Source organism: Pungitius pungitius, chromosome 5, assembly GCF_949316345.1.
Source record: "Pungitius pungitius chromosome 5, fPunPun2.1, whole genome shotgun sequence".
Classification (NCBI taxonomy): domain Eukaryota; kingdom Metazoa; phylum Chordata; class Actinopteri; order Perciformes; family Gasterosteidae; genus Pungitius; species Pungitius pungitius.
The window spans coordinates 22,170,215-22,187,543 of NC_084904.1; the positions used below are offsets into that span (position 1 = coordinate 22,170,215).

General features: G+C 49.5%; 1 protein-coding gene across 4 annotated transcripts in view; it reads right to left on the minus strand.

Annotated features, from left to right (window-relative positions):
• Nucleotides 1-17,329, minus strand: part of wdfy3 (WD repeat and FYVE domain containing 3) — a 49,228-nt gene that overhangs the window by 15,010 nt on the left and 16,889 nt on the right. For 3 of the 4 annotated variants that reach the window (XM_062562604.1, XM_062562603.1, XM_037482197.2), the window contains exons 11-30: nucleotides 16,867-17,060; nucleotides 14,702-14,973; nucleotides 14,254-14,451; nucleotides 13,159-13,242; nucleotides 11,384-11,588; nucleotides 11,060-11,274; nucleotides 9,855-9,967; nucleotides 8,231-8,468; nucleotides 5,346-5,446; nucleotides 3,804-4,022; nucleotides 3,340-3,521; nucleotides 2,945-3,176; nucleotides 2,695-2,855; nucleotides 1,641-1,752; nucleotides 1,361-1,551; nucleotides 1,092-1,244; nucleotides 845-918; nucleotides 546-707; nucleotides 234-328; nucleotides 22-142 (exon numbers count right to left, since the gene is read on the minus strand). In XM_062562604.1, the coding sequence (XP_062418588.1) occupies nucleotides 22-142; nucleotides 234-328; nucleotides 546-707; nucleotides 845-918; nucleotides 1,092-1,244; nucleotides 1,361-1,551; nucleotides 1,641-1,752; nucleotides 2,695-2,855; nucleotides 2,945-3,176; nucleotides 3,340-3,521; nucleotides 3,804-4,022; nucleotides 5,346-5,446; nucleotides 8,231-8,468; nucleotides 9,855-9,967; nucleotides 11,060-11,274; nucleotides 11,384-11,588; nucleotides 13,159-13,242; nucleotides 14,254-14,451; nucleotides 14,702-14,973; nucleotides 16,867-17,060 (3,322 nt within the window). The remainder of the gene's footprint in view (nucleotides 1-21; nucleotides 143-233; nucleotides 329-545; nucleotides 708-844; nucleotides 919-1,091; nucleotides 1,245-1,360; nucleotides 1,552-1,640; nucleotides 1,753-2,694; nucleotides 2,856-2,944; nucleotides 3,177-3,339; nucleotides 3,522-3,803; nucleotides 4,023-5,345; nucleotides 5,447-8,230; nucleotides 8,469-9,854; nucleotides 9,968-11,059; nucleotides 11,275-11,383; nucleotides 11,589-13,158; nucleotides 13,243-14,253; nucleotides 14,452-14,701; nucleotides 14,974-16,866; nucleotides 17,061-17,329) is intronic. The other variant, XM_062562605.1, reaches the window with a different exon arrangement.

The following is a 17,329-nucleotide window of genomic DNA, read 5'->3' on the forward strand; positions in this document are numbered from 1 at the left end:
CGGTGGAAGCGCTTGACTCACTGGGCGTTGACGGTGCACTTCTCCTTGGTGGTGAAGAGCAGCCTGAGCAGGTTGTCCAGCAGGCGGTTCCTCAGCAGGATGAGGCTGGCTGACAGGAGGCCGCCGAAGTCCTCGTCATTACCTGGAGACACGAAACGGACAACTCCACGTAGTGAGCGCGGAACCAACCAAAGACGATTCATCGCGCCTTTTAGTCGTGAATTCATCGTTACCTCCATCGATCTTCTCCTCGTTGTTGATTTCCATCACGACAAACTTTTCACACACGGCAAAGGTGGGCAAAGTAGAGGAGATGAACTGGCCGAACCTGTGAGGTAAGAAAAAAAACAAAAAACTCTTTTCACCCGGGATTCTTCTCTCCGTTTCCCCCCCGTTTCTTTGACATTAAACGAACAATGAAGTCTATCAAATGCAGCTTATTGCACCGAGCTGGAGGATCGTATGGTGTGTGTGATCATGTGGTGTGTGATCATCTGGTGTGTGTGATCCTCTGGTGTGTGTGTGATCATGTGGTGTGTGTTTACCGCAGCAGGTCGTGCGGGTTGGGGAAGCCCTGCAGCAGCAGGCTGAGCACGTTGCTGATGGCCGCCACGGTCGGCTGGGACAGCGACGTGTCCCTCAGGGTCAGCAGCAGTCTGGGGATCAGCTGGAACTCCCTCAGCAGTTTGGCGTTCTTAGCCGCCTCGCTGTTTCAGCGCGCGCACACACACACACACACACACACACACACACACACACACACACACACACACTACAGTGATTCACTTTTCAATCATTTCAGTAGTCAGGGAGAATCTGGGAGGAAAACGTTTCTGACACTTGCCTGGACTCTGTGAGCAGTTCGATGAAATGCTCAAAGAGCGACAGATGGAGCTCGTAGGGAGCGTGGAGCCAGACCTGAGGAGCAGATGGAGCAGAAGGAGCAGGTTGAGACCTCGGTGACGCCGAGTAGCTTTTGGCAACAACAAAAAAAGACGACTGCGTGGGGGGAGGTGGCCTCCTGGCAGAGGGAAACTCCTTAAAAAGGTTCCACCTCTTTTCTCCCCCTCATTCCGTGGACGTGTCCTCACCTCAAAGTCACAGAGCAGGTCCTGGAAGGCGGTGGAGTTGGGGATGATGGAGGTCTCGTGGCCGCTGTCGACCGTCCCCACCAGGGAGAAGGTGAGGTGGAGGATGTGGCTGTTGAGCAGCGAGCGCTTCTTCTTCAGCAGCATGGCCAGCAGCTGCAGAGGGGAGGAGACCACGAGTCAGCGCTGTGAGTCCCTCCCAAGGGTTCAATGCAAACTCCATCGGAGCCAATGAGGTGCTCAGAACTGGTCATGTGACCGGGGTGTCAAACCTGGTAGCCTCGGATGCGCTCCATCTCCTTACTGGCCAGCGGGTTGCTTTTCACAACACACACCAGAGCCTTGACCGCGGCGTACAGCCCCTCCACGTCCGACGCCATGGCGACCAGGCCCAAGATGGCCGCCGCCCCGCCCACATACTGCAGGTTGGTGGCGACGGGTTTGGCCACGAACACGCGGACGCCTGAAGGGAGGAGAAACGCAGGGTATTCATGGCGGTCGTCCCCCCCCAGCAGCATCCGCCGCCCGATTCCCACCAGTCACTGTGTTTACCTAAATATCCGATGACAGCGGCGCCAATGGTCCTCGCCGGCCCGTTGAGGTGGCCCGCGGCGTTGTGAATCAGCTTGACCGGGGTGGCGTTTTCATGCGAGGACACGGTGAGCTGCAGAGGGACGGAGGACAAGCCGTTGAGAGGGGGAGGGGCTTACGAAGAACACAGAGAGACGGGTTTTTCCATTGAACCAAAGGACCCGGTTCCTGTTTCTGGAGTTAAATGGAACGACATGTAATCTCATAGTGACTTATAATGTATACAAGTATATATATATATATATTATGTATATTATAAAGTACAGCAGCTGGGGACATCGTTTCACAGTGGATTCATAACCGTGCACGTTTTCACAATGCTCTCGAGCTCCCTCGCACTGAAAGAAGGGGGAAAAACTTAGGGGGTGTTATTTTTTTATAGGTTATTATGCAACTGTTTCACTGGTCCCGCCCATGTGAAATTTATTTTTAGTTTCACATCCGTAAGCGAATACAACACACAATTCTTTTTTTCGAACATCTGGAATTCTCTGGAAAGCTTAAAAGGAAATAGACCGAATTTAAGTCAGGAGGAAAAGAAAGACGCCACACTACCGTGAAACCCTACTAATACTGATCATCTGAACACCATTTAGCGAGTAATGGTCACGCAGTCATGTGACATTTGCCTCGTCCTAACGAGAAACCAGAGAGGAGAACGCGACTCGTTCTCCCTTCCTGCAGCAGCAGAAATGCTGCCTCGGCACTTCTTTGCCGCCTCAGCGCAGAGAGCAGTGCATGCTGGGAAATAACCATGACAGGTGGGGAGAGAGATAAGGACGGAGGAGGAACTCAAAACACACACAAAAACACACACACACACACACACACACACTTGTGTTTTGATCTTTAAGATCTATTTATATAATTCATGGCTGGATGAGCTGCTAATGTTTCAGTCCTTCATAAACAGAACTGATTCTCGCATATTGAGTCAATGTCTTCAGCACCCCGGCGATCGGACCCGGTGATCAGCAGGGATTCATTATTCATCTGTAGAATAAAAGAATCTGACCTGCTTGGCGATGGCTTTGCTGTCCAGTTTGTTGTAGACCTTCCGGATCTTGGCGACGGTGAGGGTGGAGACGGAGAGCGCGTACAGGCTGAAGGACACCTTCTCCTCCGGCACCAGCGCCACCAGGGAGGCCGGGGCCCCCTCCGCCTTCGAGTCTTTGCCTGCGACAACCAAAAGACGGTTAGAAAGAGACGGAAAAGGAGAAAGCTTGAAGGTAAAGATGGAGGGGGGGGGGGGGGGCACTACTCACAGGGCAGGTAGACGGCCTGGAAGCTGCCCACGTAGATGGGCCCCAGCTCGAAGATGGCGGCGACGCTGGCGGCGGGCAGGACCTCCTCCAGGAAGTGACTCGGGCCCAGACGCCACACCAGGCTGGAGAGCTGGCGCTGGGCGGGCGGCGTCCCCACGTAGCCGTAGACGGTGCTCAGCACGGGGGGGTTGGTGGAGCCCGAGCCGCCCGGGGCGCTGTGGACGTAGTGGAGCTGGAGCGGGTGGATATGGAGGCAGGGTTATTTTTACCTCTTCATTTTCATCACATCAGATTCAATATTTTAGTCAATCTAGTGCAGCCAAAACAAATTAAATGTCCCATTCGATATCCTTTAGGTACCCCCCCGCCCCCCTCCCCCGCTCCGTACGCGTTACCTTGACGGTGTTGACGAGCTGCCCGTCGAGGTACAGCGTGGCCATGCTGTTCTTCAGCATGCCTTTGCTCATCACCAGCACCAGGTGGTGCCACTGGCCCTCCGCGATCAGCTCGCCGCAGCGGAAGCGAGCGCAGCAGGGGAGGATCTCGTAGAAGGAGGGGTCCTCGCTGGAGTCATCCGCTGCTTGGTGGTGAGGGGGGGGGGGGGGGGGGGGTACAAGAATAGAGAAAAAAGACGACCAGGTGACTGAATGAAGCCTCACGAGAGACCGCGTCATGATATTATTAAAATGGACACGATGCAGCGGACTGAACACTTGTGTTTGTATGTCGTGTTTTCACAAACATACTAAATGACTCTTTGAATTAGTTAAGCCACGTTTTCTCTTCAATGCCTTCATTAGTCGAGTCCCTCTGAATACTTTTATTAATCTTCGGTGAGGAAACTCCTCCCCGGACTCACAGTGCGACTGCAGCAGCTCCTCCTTGGTGGAGACGGTGAGCGAGCGGTCTTTGGCGGACAGCACCACCGCCAGGCAGACGTAGTGCTGCTCCGAGGACGTGGCCCGCCGGACCACCGTCAGCAGCCGCACCGGGTGGGCCTGGGGGGCCGCGCTGAAGCGCTCCACGCAGAACCAGGTGGAGTAGCTCAGGCCGGAGGGAGGCGGGAACAAGCGCTCCCCTGTGGAGGACAAAGGAGGTCAGATGTAGCCACAGGACGTGAGGCCGCTTGCTACTAGCCGTTTGCAGACAGTTGCAATAAAGGTTTTTTTTTTTTATTATTTCTGCTCTACGTTGTGACTTCAAGCCGCCACTCAACAGGTTATCAGAGAGGAGCAAATTAAAAAGAACACCGCCTTAATAAGCAATAAACACGAGCTCAGAACCACAAGGCGTATGATCCAACACACTGCTGCTCGTTCCTCTAATGCTGCAGAGACAGACTAATCTATTCTTTATGTTTATTGGTCAATGGCTCATACAAACAAGGTGAGCTGGCTGAGGGAGACATTGATGAAAGAGCTTCCTGATGATGGCTCAGATAGGAGGGAGATACTGGAGGGAAGGGAGGAAGGAGAGGAAGCGAGGCAAGGAAGGAGGAGAGGAAAAAAGTGACAATAGAAGCAAAGACGGAATAAGGAGGAACATGTAATGAGCGGAGGAGGTGAGACAAAGAAAGGGATTGTGGGTTGGGAGGCAAGCTGAGAAATGAAAAGGTCAGAGAAGAGAAGAGGGGGGGACAGAGCGAGGACTATAAATAGTGTGCAACTGGCTGGAGACGACAGGAGGGAAGTGGGGTGGATGAGTTCAGAGGGAGAGGATGGAGAGACAAACAGAAGGACAAACCAGGGGGAAAGCAGAGAGGACAGGAGGAGAATGGGAGAAAAGGAGACTAAAGGGAGGAGAAACGAGCTTTGCTTCATGAATACTAAACAAGGCCTCCGACTAGGAAACAAACCACAGCGTCACATTTTAAATGGGATTTCTGCCTCCAGGTCTTTTTTTTGCTTCTTTGGGTTTCAGGTGTTTTTTCTTTGACGCACACAAATAATAAAAAAAACAAAAACATCCCAATGAATCATCAGAGGTTCAAAAAAACAAAACACGGCTCCGAGAAGAAGAAAGAAAGTGAGAATCAAGAGGAGATCTGAGGGAAGACAAAAGGAAGCCGGGAGGAAGAAAACACCAGACTGTGTGTGTGTGTGTGTGTGTGTGTGATGTTCAGCAGGAGGACATTTTCACACTAGGTTTTCTTCCTCGCTCATTACTCGAGTAAAGAGGTGGTTTTATTACCCATTCCCTTCTCCAAGATAATTTTGAGGGGCAAAAACAATGTAATAATATTTAACTCATTTTATAGTTCAGTGGGAAATAACCTTTTTTTATCCATATTAAGCAGTGAATGAGCTGCCATCAACGCCAAACACTTCTTTGTCTTCCTTCCAGTCTTTATGGATTCTTTGTCCGACAGTCCCGTCCCCCCCCCGCCCCCTCCGCCCCTTACCTGTGCCCATCCCGCTCAGCACCGCTCCGTCGCTGACCCCGGAGGCGTTGGTGTTGCTGGTGGCGGCGTTGTGTGGCGCCAGGCTGGGTAGAAACAGGCACCTGCACGGCACAACACGGGACAGGTGAGTGTTATTGGGGGGGTTTGGAGGGGGGAGGGGGGGGGGCTGGATTCCATGTGTAGTGCTCTGTTTGCTCAATCAGTCCGGCCCCCCAGAGATGAACTGAGCCAGAGAAGGGGCCTGATGCTGGAGGATTAAATATGTAGGAGGACGAGCGCTTACATGTGGCCCCGTTTTCAAAATGCGTCCCTTTGTGCTTCAGCTTCTCTGCACCGATTGCAATGACCATATAGAAGCCTTCAGTGGGCTTTATTTCATTTGAAGAAGTCCTCTGCTCTTCCAAGGACTCACGGGGATGACAATCATTTGACCAAAAACCTAATGGCAGCGAAGGCGGCGTTCTGCTGACTCACTGCCGCTCGGCTCCTTTCGTCGGGGAGGAAGAAGGGGGTTCTGGGGGATTCGTGGGGGCCGTGGGGACAGCAGGAAGCCTGAAGCCCTGTGATGACAACGTAGACCCACCCCCCCCCCCCTTCTTGTGTCGCTTTCTCAATGCATCTCAAAGTTCATTCCAAAGCTTCGGCCATTTGCCTTATTTATTTCTCTCAAGAAAAGCCAAAGTACAACAACAACAATAATCCAGAGCAATGAGCACAGTTATGCAACGTCACATTAAACACTGATACTATTTCCGTTAAAAGCTCTGAGTTTCATCGCTTCAGCATGAGGACAAAGTCCCGATAACAGCTGGAACAATTAGTCTGTTAAGAAGAGACAAAGAGAAAAACAAACAATGTCCACGTTGCCTCTTCTTGTATCAAACAAACGTCTTTGGTTCCACTTCCTCAAACCAGAGGAAGTAAAAACCTTTTAGGTTTTGGACTCTCTCAGTTGGACAAAACTAATTCAAAGACATTGTCCTAAAATAATAAAAACCCGTCTGACATTTTCTATCATTAATGTTAATGAGTTTCATTCCCCAAACCCAGCTGATGGCTTCACAACACAGTTTATGAATCATATCGTTGATCTTTCTTTCTGAAAGAGACGCTGATTGAGCTCCAAATTGAGCCGTTATTATTCCTCCACCTGGACAGGAGGTCACAGGTCAGGGCCAAGGACAGCCTGCCTGAATCTGCCAGGGATTCAATAAACTCAAGGTCACGTTCAAGGGCAGAGCCTCGGTTCCTTTGTGAGCTGCAGCTGCAGCTGCTGCCTCCATGTCCTTAAGTTAAGTCCACCTAGACCAGGTGAACACAACCAGCCCCTTGTGCAGACTCTTTCCTTTCCCCCGTGAGGAGGCCGACTGCGTGTGCGTGTGTGTGTGTGTGTGCGTCATGTTAAGATAGAGAGTGGAGATGTGCACATGTGTGCAAGCCTGTGTGTGATTCCTAATAGCAGCGAGGGCATCAATATTTCATGGTGACAGATGGGAGAGGAAGGAGGGGTTGTGGGGAGTGTGTGTGTGTGTGTGTGTGTGCGTCCTCTGTTTACGGGGAGGAGAAAGTGGGCCAGCGCCTCGTCGCCTGTGAGCTGCTTTGCCGTGTTTTCAGGAGAAACTCCATGTTCTATTCTGAGGCGAGTCAGATGGGGAAGGGGGGGGGGGGGGGGGTTCCTGCTAGTAGTGACTCAAAAGGGGATTGAACTGTTTTTGAAGATGTTTTATTAGACTAATTAAGGATTAAAATCTAGTATGTTTTCACAAGAGTTTCTTTGTTCCATTTCAGGAGTATTTGTTTTTTAACCCGAGCTGAAAGGAAAGGAAGTGACCACAGTGGACTCACTCATTCTCATTAATTCAGTCTTTGGAATGGGATCTCAAATAAAAAAAGAAATATCCCCCCAAAACATGACCTCAAATGTCACACACATCCTGAAACCAAACAACAACTTAGCCGCAGACAGCGGAAGCAGAACAAAGAGAAACCACACAACTGTATGTGGAGCGGGGCGAAAATGGTGACAGGTGGCGCAGGACATGCATCAAACCCCCCCGATGCCGGGGGGGCCGTGGTGTATTTAATATGTTGGTGTGACGCCTGATGCCAGCGCGCTCGTCCACTTCCTTTGAAGGGGAAAAAGTTCAGGGACATTTTATCTGTCAACGCGACCAAATAGAATTAATTCTCTCCTTTGCAGAGTAAAGGTTGCAACAGATCAGTTTATTTGTTGCCTGGCTCTATAACTCACACACACACACTCACACACACACCCATCAAAGACGAGTTATTCAATGCTAGTCAGGTAGTCACAGGAAGTGACCTTTGGCACTTTGCTGCTGACCCGACAGACGGCGTGGACTACGACCTTCCTCCTCTTTCCTCAAACCGTGTGAATATTAATGAGCACATGTGACAGCTACGGTCCCACGTGTACGTGTTGCTTTGAGCGCGCGAGGCTTCTTGCCAAAGCCCCCCGTCCCAGATTTCCACTGACCCCCGACGTCCACGGGGCCGCCGACACACAAAGAGACGGCGTGCAGCAGAAGGGCCGGGGGGGGCGGGGGGGGGGGTTGTACGACATGAAAGGCGGAAAATGAGCCTATTTGTATGCGCGGCTCCACAACTGGAGACGAATAAAAGCCTCCTGCTGAGACAGGAACACAAGGAGGTTTTTAAAAAAAGAAGAGAAAACATTCAATAGTGTTCAACAGTGGGGAGGAATAACCCCAGCTAACTAGGATAGTATGTATGTGCAGTTCAAAACCGCACGTAGAGCGCATGTGACTCCGCCCCTTTTCTATGGCTGGCTAAGGCTAAAGAATGTCAAAAAAATAAATCAGTAAATGAACCAGATGTGTAAAACACTCAAACGTTTGACCCACCCGAAGCCCTCCAGCGAGGTGTCGAACTCCACGAACGAAGGCGTGACGGCCGACCCGTGCAGGCGGATGTCGTGGGGCGTCGTCATGGACACCAGGCACTTGACGCGGGTGAGGGGGACGGTGCTGCCCTCGGCGGAGCGCACCAGGCTGCGGCTGATGCGATACTGGCCGTTGTCCTCCGCCGGCGTGGCGAAGACGCTGTCGGGACCGAAGCCCTCCATGGACATGGTCATGCTGTCTGCGGGGTCAGGACGGACAGGTTCAATTAAATTAGACCCTCAGGAAATGTTGTTTATCGGTAGATATCATTCATGGTCATATCCAATCATTTATGGTCATATAGAACATGATGGAGGAAAGAGAGCGAAGTTAGAAAGAAAACTTGTGATGAAAATGATAAAATGATTAAACGGCTTGTTGTTGTAATACTCCATCTGGCCACACGGGGCAGAGGTGCACACTTCCTCATGCTCTAAATCAAGCAGAGAGGCATTTGTCTTACTTAGAAAACCCATCACTAGAACATGGTTTTCCCTTACGAAACCCATCAGGGCTTCGTTCTTCTTCTTTCTTTCTATGCTGTCAGACATCTCATTATCATTATCATTATCAACGCTGTATTAGTGGTGAATGCCTCACACGGACAGAACAATGAATACAGACTCCTGTGTTTAACGGTGACGAGGATGGGACTCTGAGAGGAACACAGCGAGCAGGAACTAACGCAGCGAGCGGCAGCGTGCACGTAGAGAACAGTAATTAGCCGCCTCTTGGCAGCCGGAAGGAGACACAATAAGCAATTAGGACACAGCGAGGAGCCCGCAAATTACAAACATTAACGGCTGTAAATAGGAAAACAAACTGTTAGCATTAGACTCGCGGCGGAAAGACCACCTTCGTTTAAGCATCAGCTGGAGATCAATCAGAGGCCAAAAAGACTACTTTGTGTTCTCTACAAAATCCTTTTAAATAATCTATTTCATTCTACTGACGTAGTGTTAAAATGTTCCACTGCACCTCATGTTTTTTAACCATTGAAGGAGTTGTGCTGAGGAGCACAATAATCCACTGAAGTCAGACTGTAATAACAAAGCTTTGAGAAAAACCTGCAGCCCAGCCGCTGATCTACAAGCAATTCAGCTGCACCGGGAAGCTCATCCTCCAAAATCACAGCCTTTTCACCGGAGGAAAAAAAAAAAAAAAAAAAGCACAATTGCGAGATGATTGATGGCCTTTTAACACGGAATCCAACCTTCTCCCAGGAGGAGAGGAACGCCCCCCCCCGATGAAAGGATGATTTCATAAACAAACTGGACTCCTGGCCGTTACCAACCGACACAGATTCAATGTTTTTAACAGAAGCTTCACTGCTTTTTGAAATTTCGCTAGAAAATGAGCTGTTTTTACTATTTCAACCTCTGAAGTGACGTTTATCAAGTAAAAACATTTAACCAATAAGATAATTGGGAAAAAAAAAGAGAAATCATCATTCAGCCGAGAACTGAATACTTGATGTGACATTCATCTAAATGATGGAACACTTCCGACCGCGTGGTCCATCTTTTTTTCAAAGCGCTGTGACAACGAGCAGCGGTGACGCACGGCGGCGGCGGCGGCGTCTTACTTCTCATCTCGCCGTCGTAGCTCAGCGAGCTGGGCTTGTGGACCCGGTACTGCTTCAGCAGCTTCTTGTCCCAGGCGCCGCAGTTCAGAGGGTTTCCCAGGCGCAGGAACTCCCTGCAGGGGGGGGACGAGCGGGACGCAGGAGTTAAAACAGTTAAAAAGTTTCCTCGTCTTCACTAACAACATTTCATCTCCAATAGTTTCTATTTTCTGTAAAAAAAAAACTAGAAGGCTGCAAAAGAATGTGCACGTTTTTAATCTGCACACTAGCTGCAATTTCGTGGCTTTCATTAGAGATTCAGTGAATACTAAATATAAACTTGCCACTGAAGTTTTTTCATTTAAACACGGCAGATTTACAGGACTCTTAATTATTTGTTTAGGCCGAATTTATTGGATTAATTACTACTTCAAAACCCACTCGGTGGCTTTAAGGAGGAAGCACTGCTTGAGCCCAGGAATTAAACTAAGCTTGACCACAATCACTGGAACCACAAAGCATGCTGGGAAAACCAACTGGATTCATTACAAGGTCAATTACATCATTAATGCGGTTAATTTGTAGAAGCTTTCCATAAGACTCAAACGCAACGATAAGCTTTGAAAAACAATGTGTTGATCAAAAGAACAGTATTTTTTTAATTATATTTTAAAAGTGCATCTATTATCATCAGCTGTGGTTCAAGGCGTTTTAGTTGTTTAAAAGTCAATGATCCGGCTGAGTTGAATGCAAAGTGACACCATACTGGAGATCAGCTTAAAAAAACAGCAACACCGGAAATAGGAGATGAAGAGGAGGAGGAAGAGTGAAAGGAGAAGAGGGAGAAGGTGGGGGGGAGGGGGGGGGGGCGGTGACAGATTGACAGCCTCAGATATGTTAAACTCCAGCACAATGACAAGGGGGGAGGGAGAACATCAGCTTGGGATTTACATATAAAAAGAGACTACCGTGTGCACATCATATAATCCCCCCCCCATCATCCCTCATCCCTCCATCCTCACTTAACCCGTCAAGTGGGAAATGAGAACGGCTCATTGTAGTTTGCATACGTAGCGCCTCTCTTCCTCACGCAGTCAAAGTGGATTACGCATCCAAAAGAAAACGTCTATTGGGTCAAATTAAACGTTTTAAATCTTTAGCATCAGCACATAAGCGGCCTGGTAATCAGAACATTAAAAGTTGGGAGTGAGGGGAGGGAGGAGGACCTGAGCGCCATGGGCTGCACGGCCTGAGACGCCAGCCTCTCGAACATCCTCTGCAGCGGGGGGTGCAGCGGGTGGTCCTCGTCGCCCAGCGCCTGGCTGCAGCGCTGCAGCAGCCGCTGGTGGAGGCAGGCCTCGCACAGCACCTGCTGGTTCCTCTCGCTGTTCACCAGCAGCTGGAGGATGTTGGCCACCGCCAGCTGCAGGTCCAGGGCGTGCTGGACAGGAGGGGGGGGGGGGCACACACACACACAGACATCATACACTCGAGTTACGCATCCAGCACATTGAGGAATCCACTACTCGTGGGAAGCTGCGTTCCCTCACCTCCGGCTGGCTGTCGGAGCTGACGGAGGGCAGCAGGTCCAGGATGGCCAGGACGGCGCCCGGGTGGATGACCACCGTGTCCGACGAGGACGAGGAGGAGGAGGAGGAGGAGGAAGCCGGGTGGGAGGCGTTGGCCAGGTGGAGCTTCAGGTCAGTGAGGGCTTTGACTGGGGCGGGGGGGCCCGACGTGCCGTAGTAGCCTTGTCTGGGAGAGAAGCACAGACAGAACGTTGGACCTGCACCGAGCTTTTGTTTGTTATCCCACGATAAACCCGGCTGATTTACTAATAACGGGAACAACAACAGCAAGACTACATCCCAGTAAAATATGCAACGATGGCCGTTAATTATTCAGATGATCAGAAACGTTCAAAGCTCCGTAGGAACATTCTTATAATGAGTCTCAATCTGTGTACGCGTCGTATTTAACACTTTGAAGACGGCCTCGTGAAAGAGAAGGAGCCGTCAGTCGGTTTGATCTAAAGCACCGAGAGGAGATCTGGGAAAAGACTGGTCAGCATACAGGGGGGGGGGGGGGGGGTTCTTCGCTTGTTGGTCTTTTTAGTACAAGCAGGACAATTACATTTGACTTTTTGTGCAGAAAGGAGCGGGTTAGCGACCACAGACCTGCTGACTGGTGATTGGCTGCTGGTGGAATACGAGCACGGAGTCTCGATTCAAACAACACACAGTATTTATAAGCATGCTGATAATCCGGACTATAAGCCGCTACTTTTTTTGCGATAGTTGTGACACGCTGACATGTTGATGCATCACCTGGAATAGAGATTAAAATCATAAGAGACGCTTTCATTTGAATTTGAACCGTGAGCATCTAAGCGTGGCGTCTTCCTCGCATGGCGAGGTGCAGAAAACCTGTTTACAATTCCAACAAAATAACAACTTTAAGTTGTTGAATGGCAGCAGTGCAGTAAAGACTGTGTTGTTCAGAAAAAGCAATTAAATCCACAAAGAAGAGCTTTGATTATCGATAATTGTCCCATTATTCCACCTCATGAATATTCAGGTTTGGTTTAGCAGCACTTTCACCTCGACAGTCAGTGCAGCTCCCCGAGGGGGGGGGGGGGGGGCAGGGAGGGGGGGGGGCAGCTTCAAAACGTCCAAACAGCTTCCCCCTTTTAAGGGAAATTCTAAGAGTCTGAGTTTAAGGGTGAGAAACTTCAGCTTAGAGGAAAGAGAAGAAAAGGAAGGGGAGGAGGAAGGCGATGGGAAAGAAACGGGTTCTGTTCACGGTTCTTCCTGAGAGACGGGTCAGTTTATGAGATCATATCGGAGCAGAATTAAGGATTAGGATATATTGGACCTCTTTTAAAGTTTGTAGCCAACTGAGGTTAATTTATAGTTTCCATTAGAGGAATAGAACTGAAATGATTATTCACTTAATATTTGCAGAACAATTCAAAGCTTCATTCGGTCCCAGTTTATCAAACCAAAGGACTTTTACTACATTATCGATCGCTCTGCCAATAACGCAGAGAGCAGCATTAGGGGAATCATCAATATACCGACTAAGAGTTTCAGCTCTTATTTCATGTACTTTGAATATTCTCAACTTTGCCTGTTATTATTTGTATTATTGACATGCTATACATTAAATGCTAAACATAGAACAGATTCTTAAAAATATATCAAAAGGTAAGGAATAAAGCATTTAGGTTATTTCTAAGAATAGTGTTGTGGATCATCGAAGTGTCACTTGGGGGGGGGGTGGGGGGGGAGGGGGGCTGAGGAAAGTGGCAGAGCGCTGTAGCTACCTCTTCCTGGCGAGTGCTGGCGTGCCCCACGGCGAGGGCAGCGAGGTCTCATGAGTCAGGCAGGGAGGGACCTGCTCCGCACGACTGCATGGCCGCGCACACACACGCACACACACACACACGCACACACACGCACACGCACACACAGACACACACAGACACACACAGACACACGGACCAGGCCGAGGAGGAGCGGCATCAGAGGTTAGAGGAGGAAGAAGAAAAGACAGAAAGAAGGAAAGAGGCTGTTAGTGGAAAGCTGAAAGGAGAAACACGATCAGAGCTGCAGGACAACAACATGCAGCTCGAGCTACACAAGCCGGGCTCTCGGTGTTGTCACGACGACCGCCGCCGCCGCCTTCAACTGGAATACGGCAGGCGGTCGTGGAGACTCCGTTAATAAACTTGTTCGATCGCGACCTGCAGGCACGGACGCAGTGAAGAGAGCGCAGGGCGGTAAGAGATGAAGGCTGCTTCCTACCTGCAGTCAATCAATCAGAGAAAGATTCTGATCAGCTGATTCAATAATGCTGCATTCATTGTTTTGTAGCAGTTAGTGAATCACCTCTCGCCGTGACCGAAGGAATTAATCAGAAGCCCAGTGGGGGGGCGGCGATGCCGTTACATTGTCAAAGCTCATACGTGAGGGTGAGGAGGTCGACTGAGTTGGACCAGCTGTGGACCTGAGCTTCTACACCTTCACCTGACTGCTCCCACAGTGTATGGAAGCAGGGTGTGAAGCAGCTTTGTCTGCTTTAGTACCACGTTGGCTATCCATCCCATTCTGGTATTGATCGTCACTGCACTGGGAAGAATGTCAGGTGAATAAGAAGCAGTAAGTTTTATCTCGTGTGACGAATGATCTACAGGAGGAGGAGTGACTCACTGCTGTCGACGTTTAAGTGCACCTATATTTAGAAAAGTGTCCCGAGTGCCTGCAAAGAGATGCTTGTGGCCCTTTTGATTTATGGTGCATTATATTATGTATTACTGCAGGTCTCAGCTGAGTAAAGACCCCAGATATACTGCTGCTGTAAATATTTGCCTCCACCATGGCAGCCATCTGTCACCCTGCGCCGAGCGCAACCCTCTGACCTGTCGAACGAGTCGGTGGCCATCTTGTACAGGTAGATGAAGAGCTTGCTGCAGTGCTTGAGCGTGGGACAGACGCTGTCCCCCGCGCAGCCCCCGGGGACGGCCTCGTCCTCCAGCAGCCTCTGGAAGGGCTGCGCGTTGGAGGGGAAGACTCCGGTGGGGCCCAGCTTCTTGGTGTCCGAGAAGCAGCCCAGCAGCCTGCCGGTGGGGGGGGGAGACAAAGGGAGGACAGGAAACGCTCAATTCGGACTTTCACCGCAGCTGGAAAGTCCTGATAGTCACTCATTGTGGTGCCGGTCATGTGTTCTTTCTCTATGCTGCATAGTCTACAGGTAAACTATCACTAAAGAAACAACAATCTGCACTAGACCTTAAAGCATCAAGAATGTGTCCTCCATATTTAGCTCATATGTGGAATATTAAATATACGTTCAAAGAGAGCGCCCACCTCACGGCGTCGGCCAGCTTCTCGTACTGGATCTCCGTGCGGAAGAAGTGCGAGTTGGCGGGCTCGTAGCGCATGGCGGCGGTGAGCGTGCAGATGACGGTGTGCAGCAGCTCAAAGACCTGGTTCTGGTTGACCCGCTCCCAGCCGTGGCGCGGCGGCTGGCACAGCGAGCGCTCCATGGCGACCAGCAGGGACGTCAGGTACACGAAGCCGCCCACCTTGCGGAACACCGTGCGGGTCCGGTGGCTCTCGCGCAGAACCGCCAACAGAGCCTGAGGAGGGATTTCAAAATAATCAAATAGAATAGCATCAAATGAACCAACTAAACAACATTGAAATGTAAATAATTTGAAATAAAAGATAATGAGCTGTTTACAAAGACCTAAAACAGATGAAGCCTTTTTCATAAAATATATTTGAAGTCTCATTATAGATGGTTTCATCTTTTCTCCATTGACTATTTGACATTTGGGTTTCATGTGTTCTTGGTCTCCTCATCCAGTCACATCTACGAGTCCCCTTTGGGGAATTTCTTTGTCTCTGCGACTGACTGGATTTATTTTCTTCCCCTCAAAATTATTCCACTTTTTATGATTTGCATTTGCAAAGAGAACTTAAACAAAAACCTCAAACTGTGACCTAGATACGAGTTTTGGGACCTAAAAAAAAGAAGAAGAAAAAAAGAGAGAAGCCTGAGAGCAAAGGAGGACTTTGACAGGCAAAGTTTTTAATTTGGCGGCGTGTGTGAAGCTCAACACCACCCGGCTTTGTTTTTACTTCAACGCAGCTTTAAACGCCTCCTGTTGGAATAATGGGACCTCCTCTCGATCGGCAACATTCAGAAAAAATAGAAATAAAAAACGGACTTATTTCATGACGCAGACACAAATAGGACTCAATGAGAAGATTGGTAATTTGTTAAACTTGAAGATGGCAGTTTAATATGCTACAGTGTTTATATAGTGGTATCTCAAGGTACATTGTGCCACTGTGATGATTTATAAATAAACAATGCTGATTTAAGGTGGCTCAGATGCCACCTTAGGACCCTGGTTGCAGGTCATTGAGCTTGAAGAATGCACAGAGCTACTAACATGGACCTGGAGTTATGATTTATGTAAGAATGTATAACTCTAAACATGCATTTCTCCTCCTTTCGATCACGTCTACATTGAAATATTCTTTCTACATACACTATATTGAGCGTTAAAATGATCGTGGCGCTTTCAGATGAGACGAAGCACGAGTGGAAGAAGAAGGAATAAAAGAGAAGTCTAAACAATGAGGTGCTTTCCAGCTGAGCCAGCGGTTTCCTGCTGCATTAAAATACTGCCACACTCAGCACAGTGGGGTTTTATTGTCCTTATTTTAAACCAATCACAGAATGTTAAATACTTCCTCTCACTGTCCTCCCAGCTGGGAAATTACCAGCAGGCAGCAACTAAGTGCTGGTAAAACGTAGGTTTTGGGTGCCGAGGCCTCGAGAATCCGATGCAGCATCTCAGCGCGTCACATGTGCAGCTCTACGAGGCCAATCGGCTTAATGTGGAGGTCTGTTAGTCCACATAAACCCGATGACAAGCCAGGGAGACGGGATTGTTAGTACAACTGGATTTGATGTAAGCTCGCTTGAGTTTTTTTTGTGATAATTGAAATGTGTGATTAGTGACACGAGGGAGCGAAGAGCCGGCGCTTTAATCCGGCCGAAGCCTCCGGAAGGCGTGAGAATCAAAACCCCTGGGAAGGAAAGGGGAGAAGTTGAAAATGCAATTATGCTGCAGAAAATGAGCAGCCATCCTCTAAACCTGTGTGTGTGTGTGTGTGCACCTTAGATTTAGCACTCCTGGGATTACTGTATGCAAAGCTTCAAATGCCCGTTTATTTCTTTGAATTACACCAATTTTCCTTCCTCCGTGCTGTTCTTACTGAAACTGAATGAAGGTTTTTGTTGGTGCAGACATCATGTTTTCTTAGCTACACATCACAATGTCAAAATACTATAAAACTCGAGTAAAAAAATAAATCAAAAACGTCGCTACAGTAATGATGGATAACGTTGCATCTTGAAGCCAATAAACTTGCAGGGAATATTCAGGACATTGACCTGCATTGTGTGTGAGATCACGTGAATGAGTGAACAAGGATGGAAGGACTGAGTGCGTTACCCGCAGGATGTCGGTCTTCAGCTGCAGCTCGCTGGGGGGGGCGGAGTGCATGAGGCCCAGCAGCGTGCCCATGTCGTCGTCCCCGCTGGGCGACAGCACCAGCTGCTGGATGATGAGCAGGGCGTGCTCCCGGCACTGCCGGTACTTCACGATGTTGTGAACGCAGCGGGCGCCGCCGAACTCCCGGAACAGAGCTGGGAGGAAGCGTTGCAAACGTCAAACAGGCACCAAACGGAGCTCTTGCCCCTCACAGCACGCCGCTGGCTGGTCTACCCCCGCCCAGCTTTGATCAAGCCAAAGTAACCCTTTAAAAACAGTCCGATGACGACACAAACTCCCCAAAGGGTCGAAGCAGACTACAGAATGAAGAGGGATTTGATAACGGTGAACGGGTCAAACTGATATCGATCATCACGTGGTCGCCGTGGAGTGAAATTGATGACGTAATAAAGATTAGTTGGTT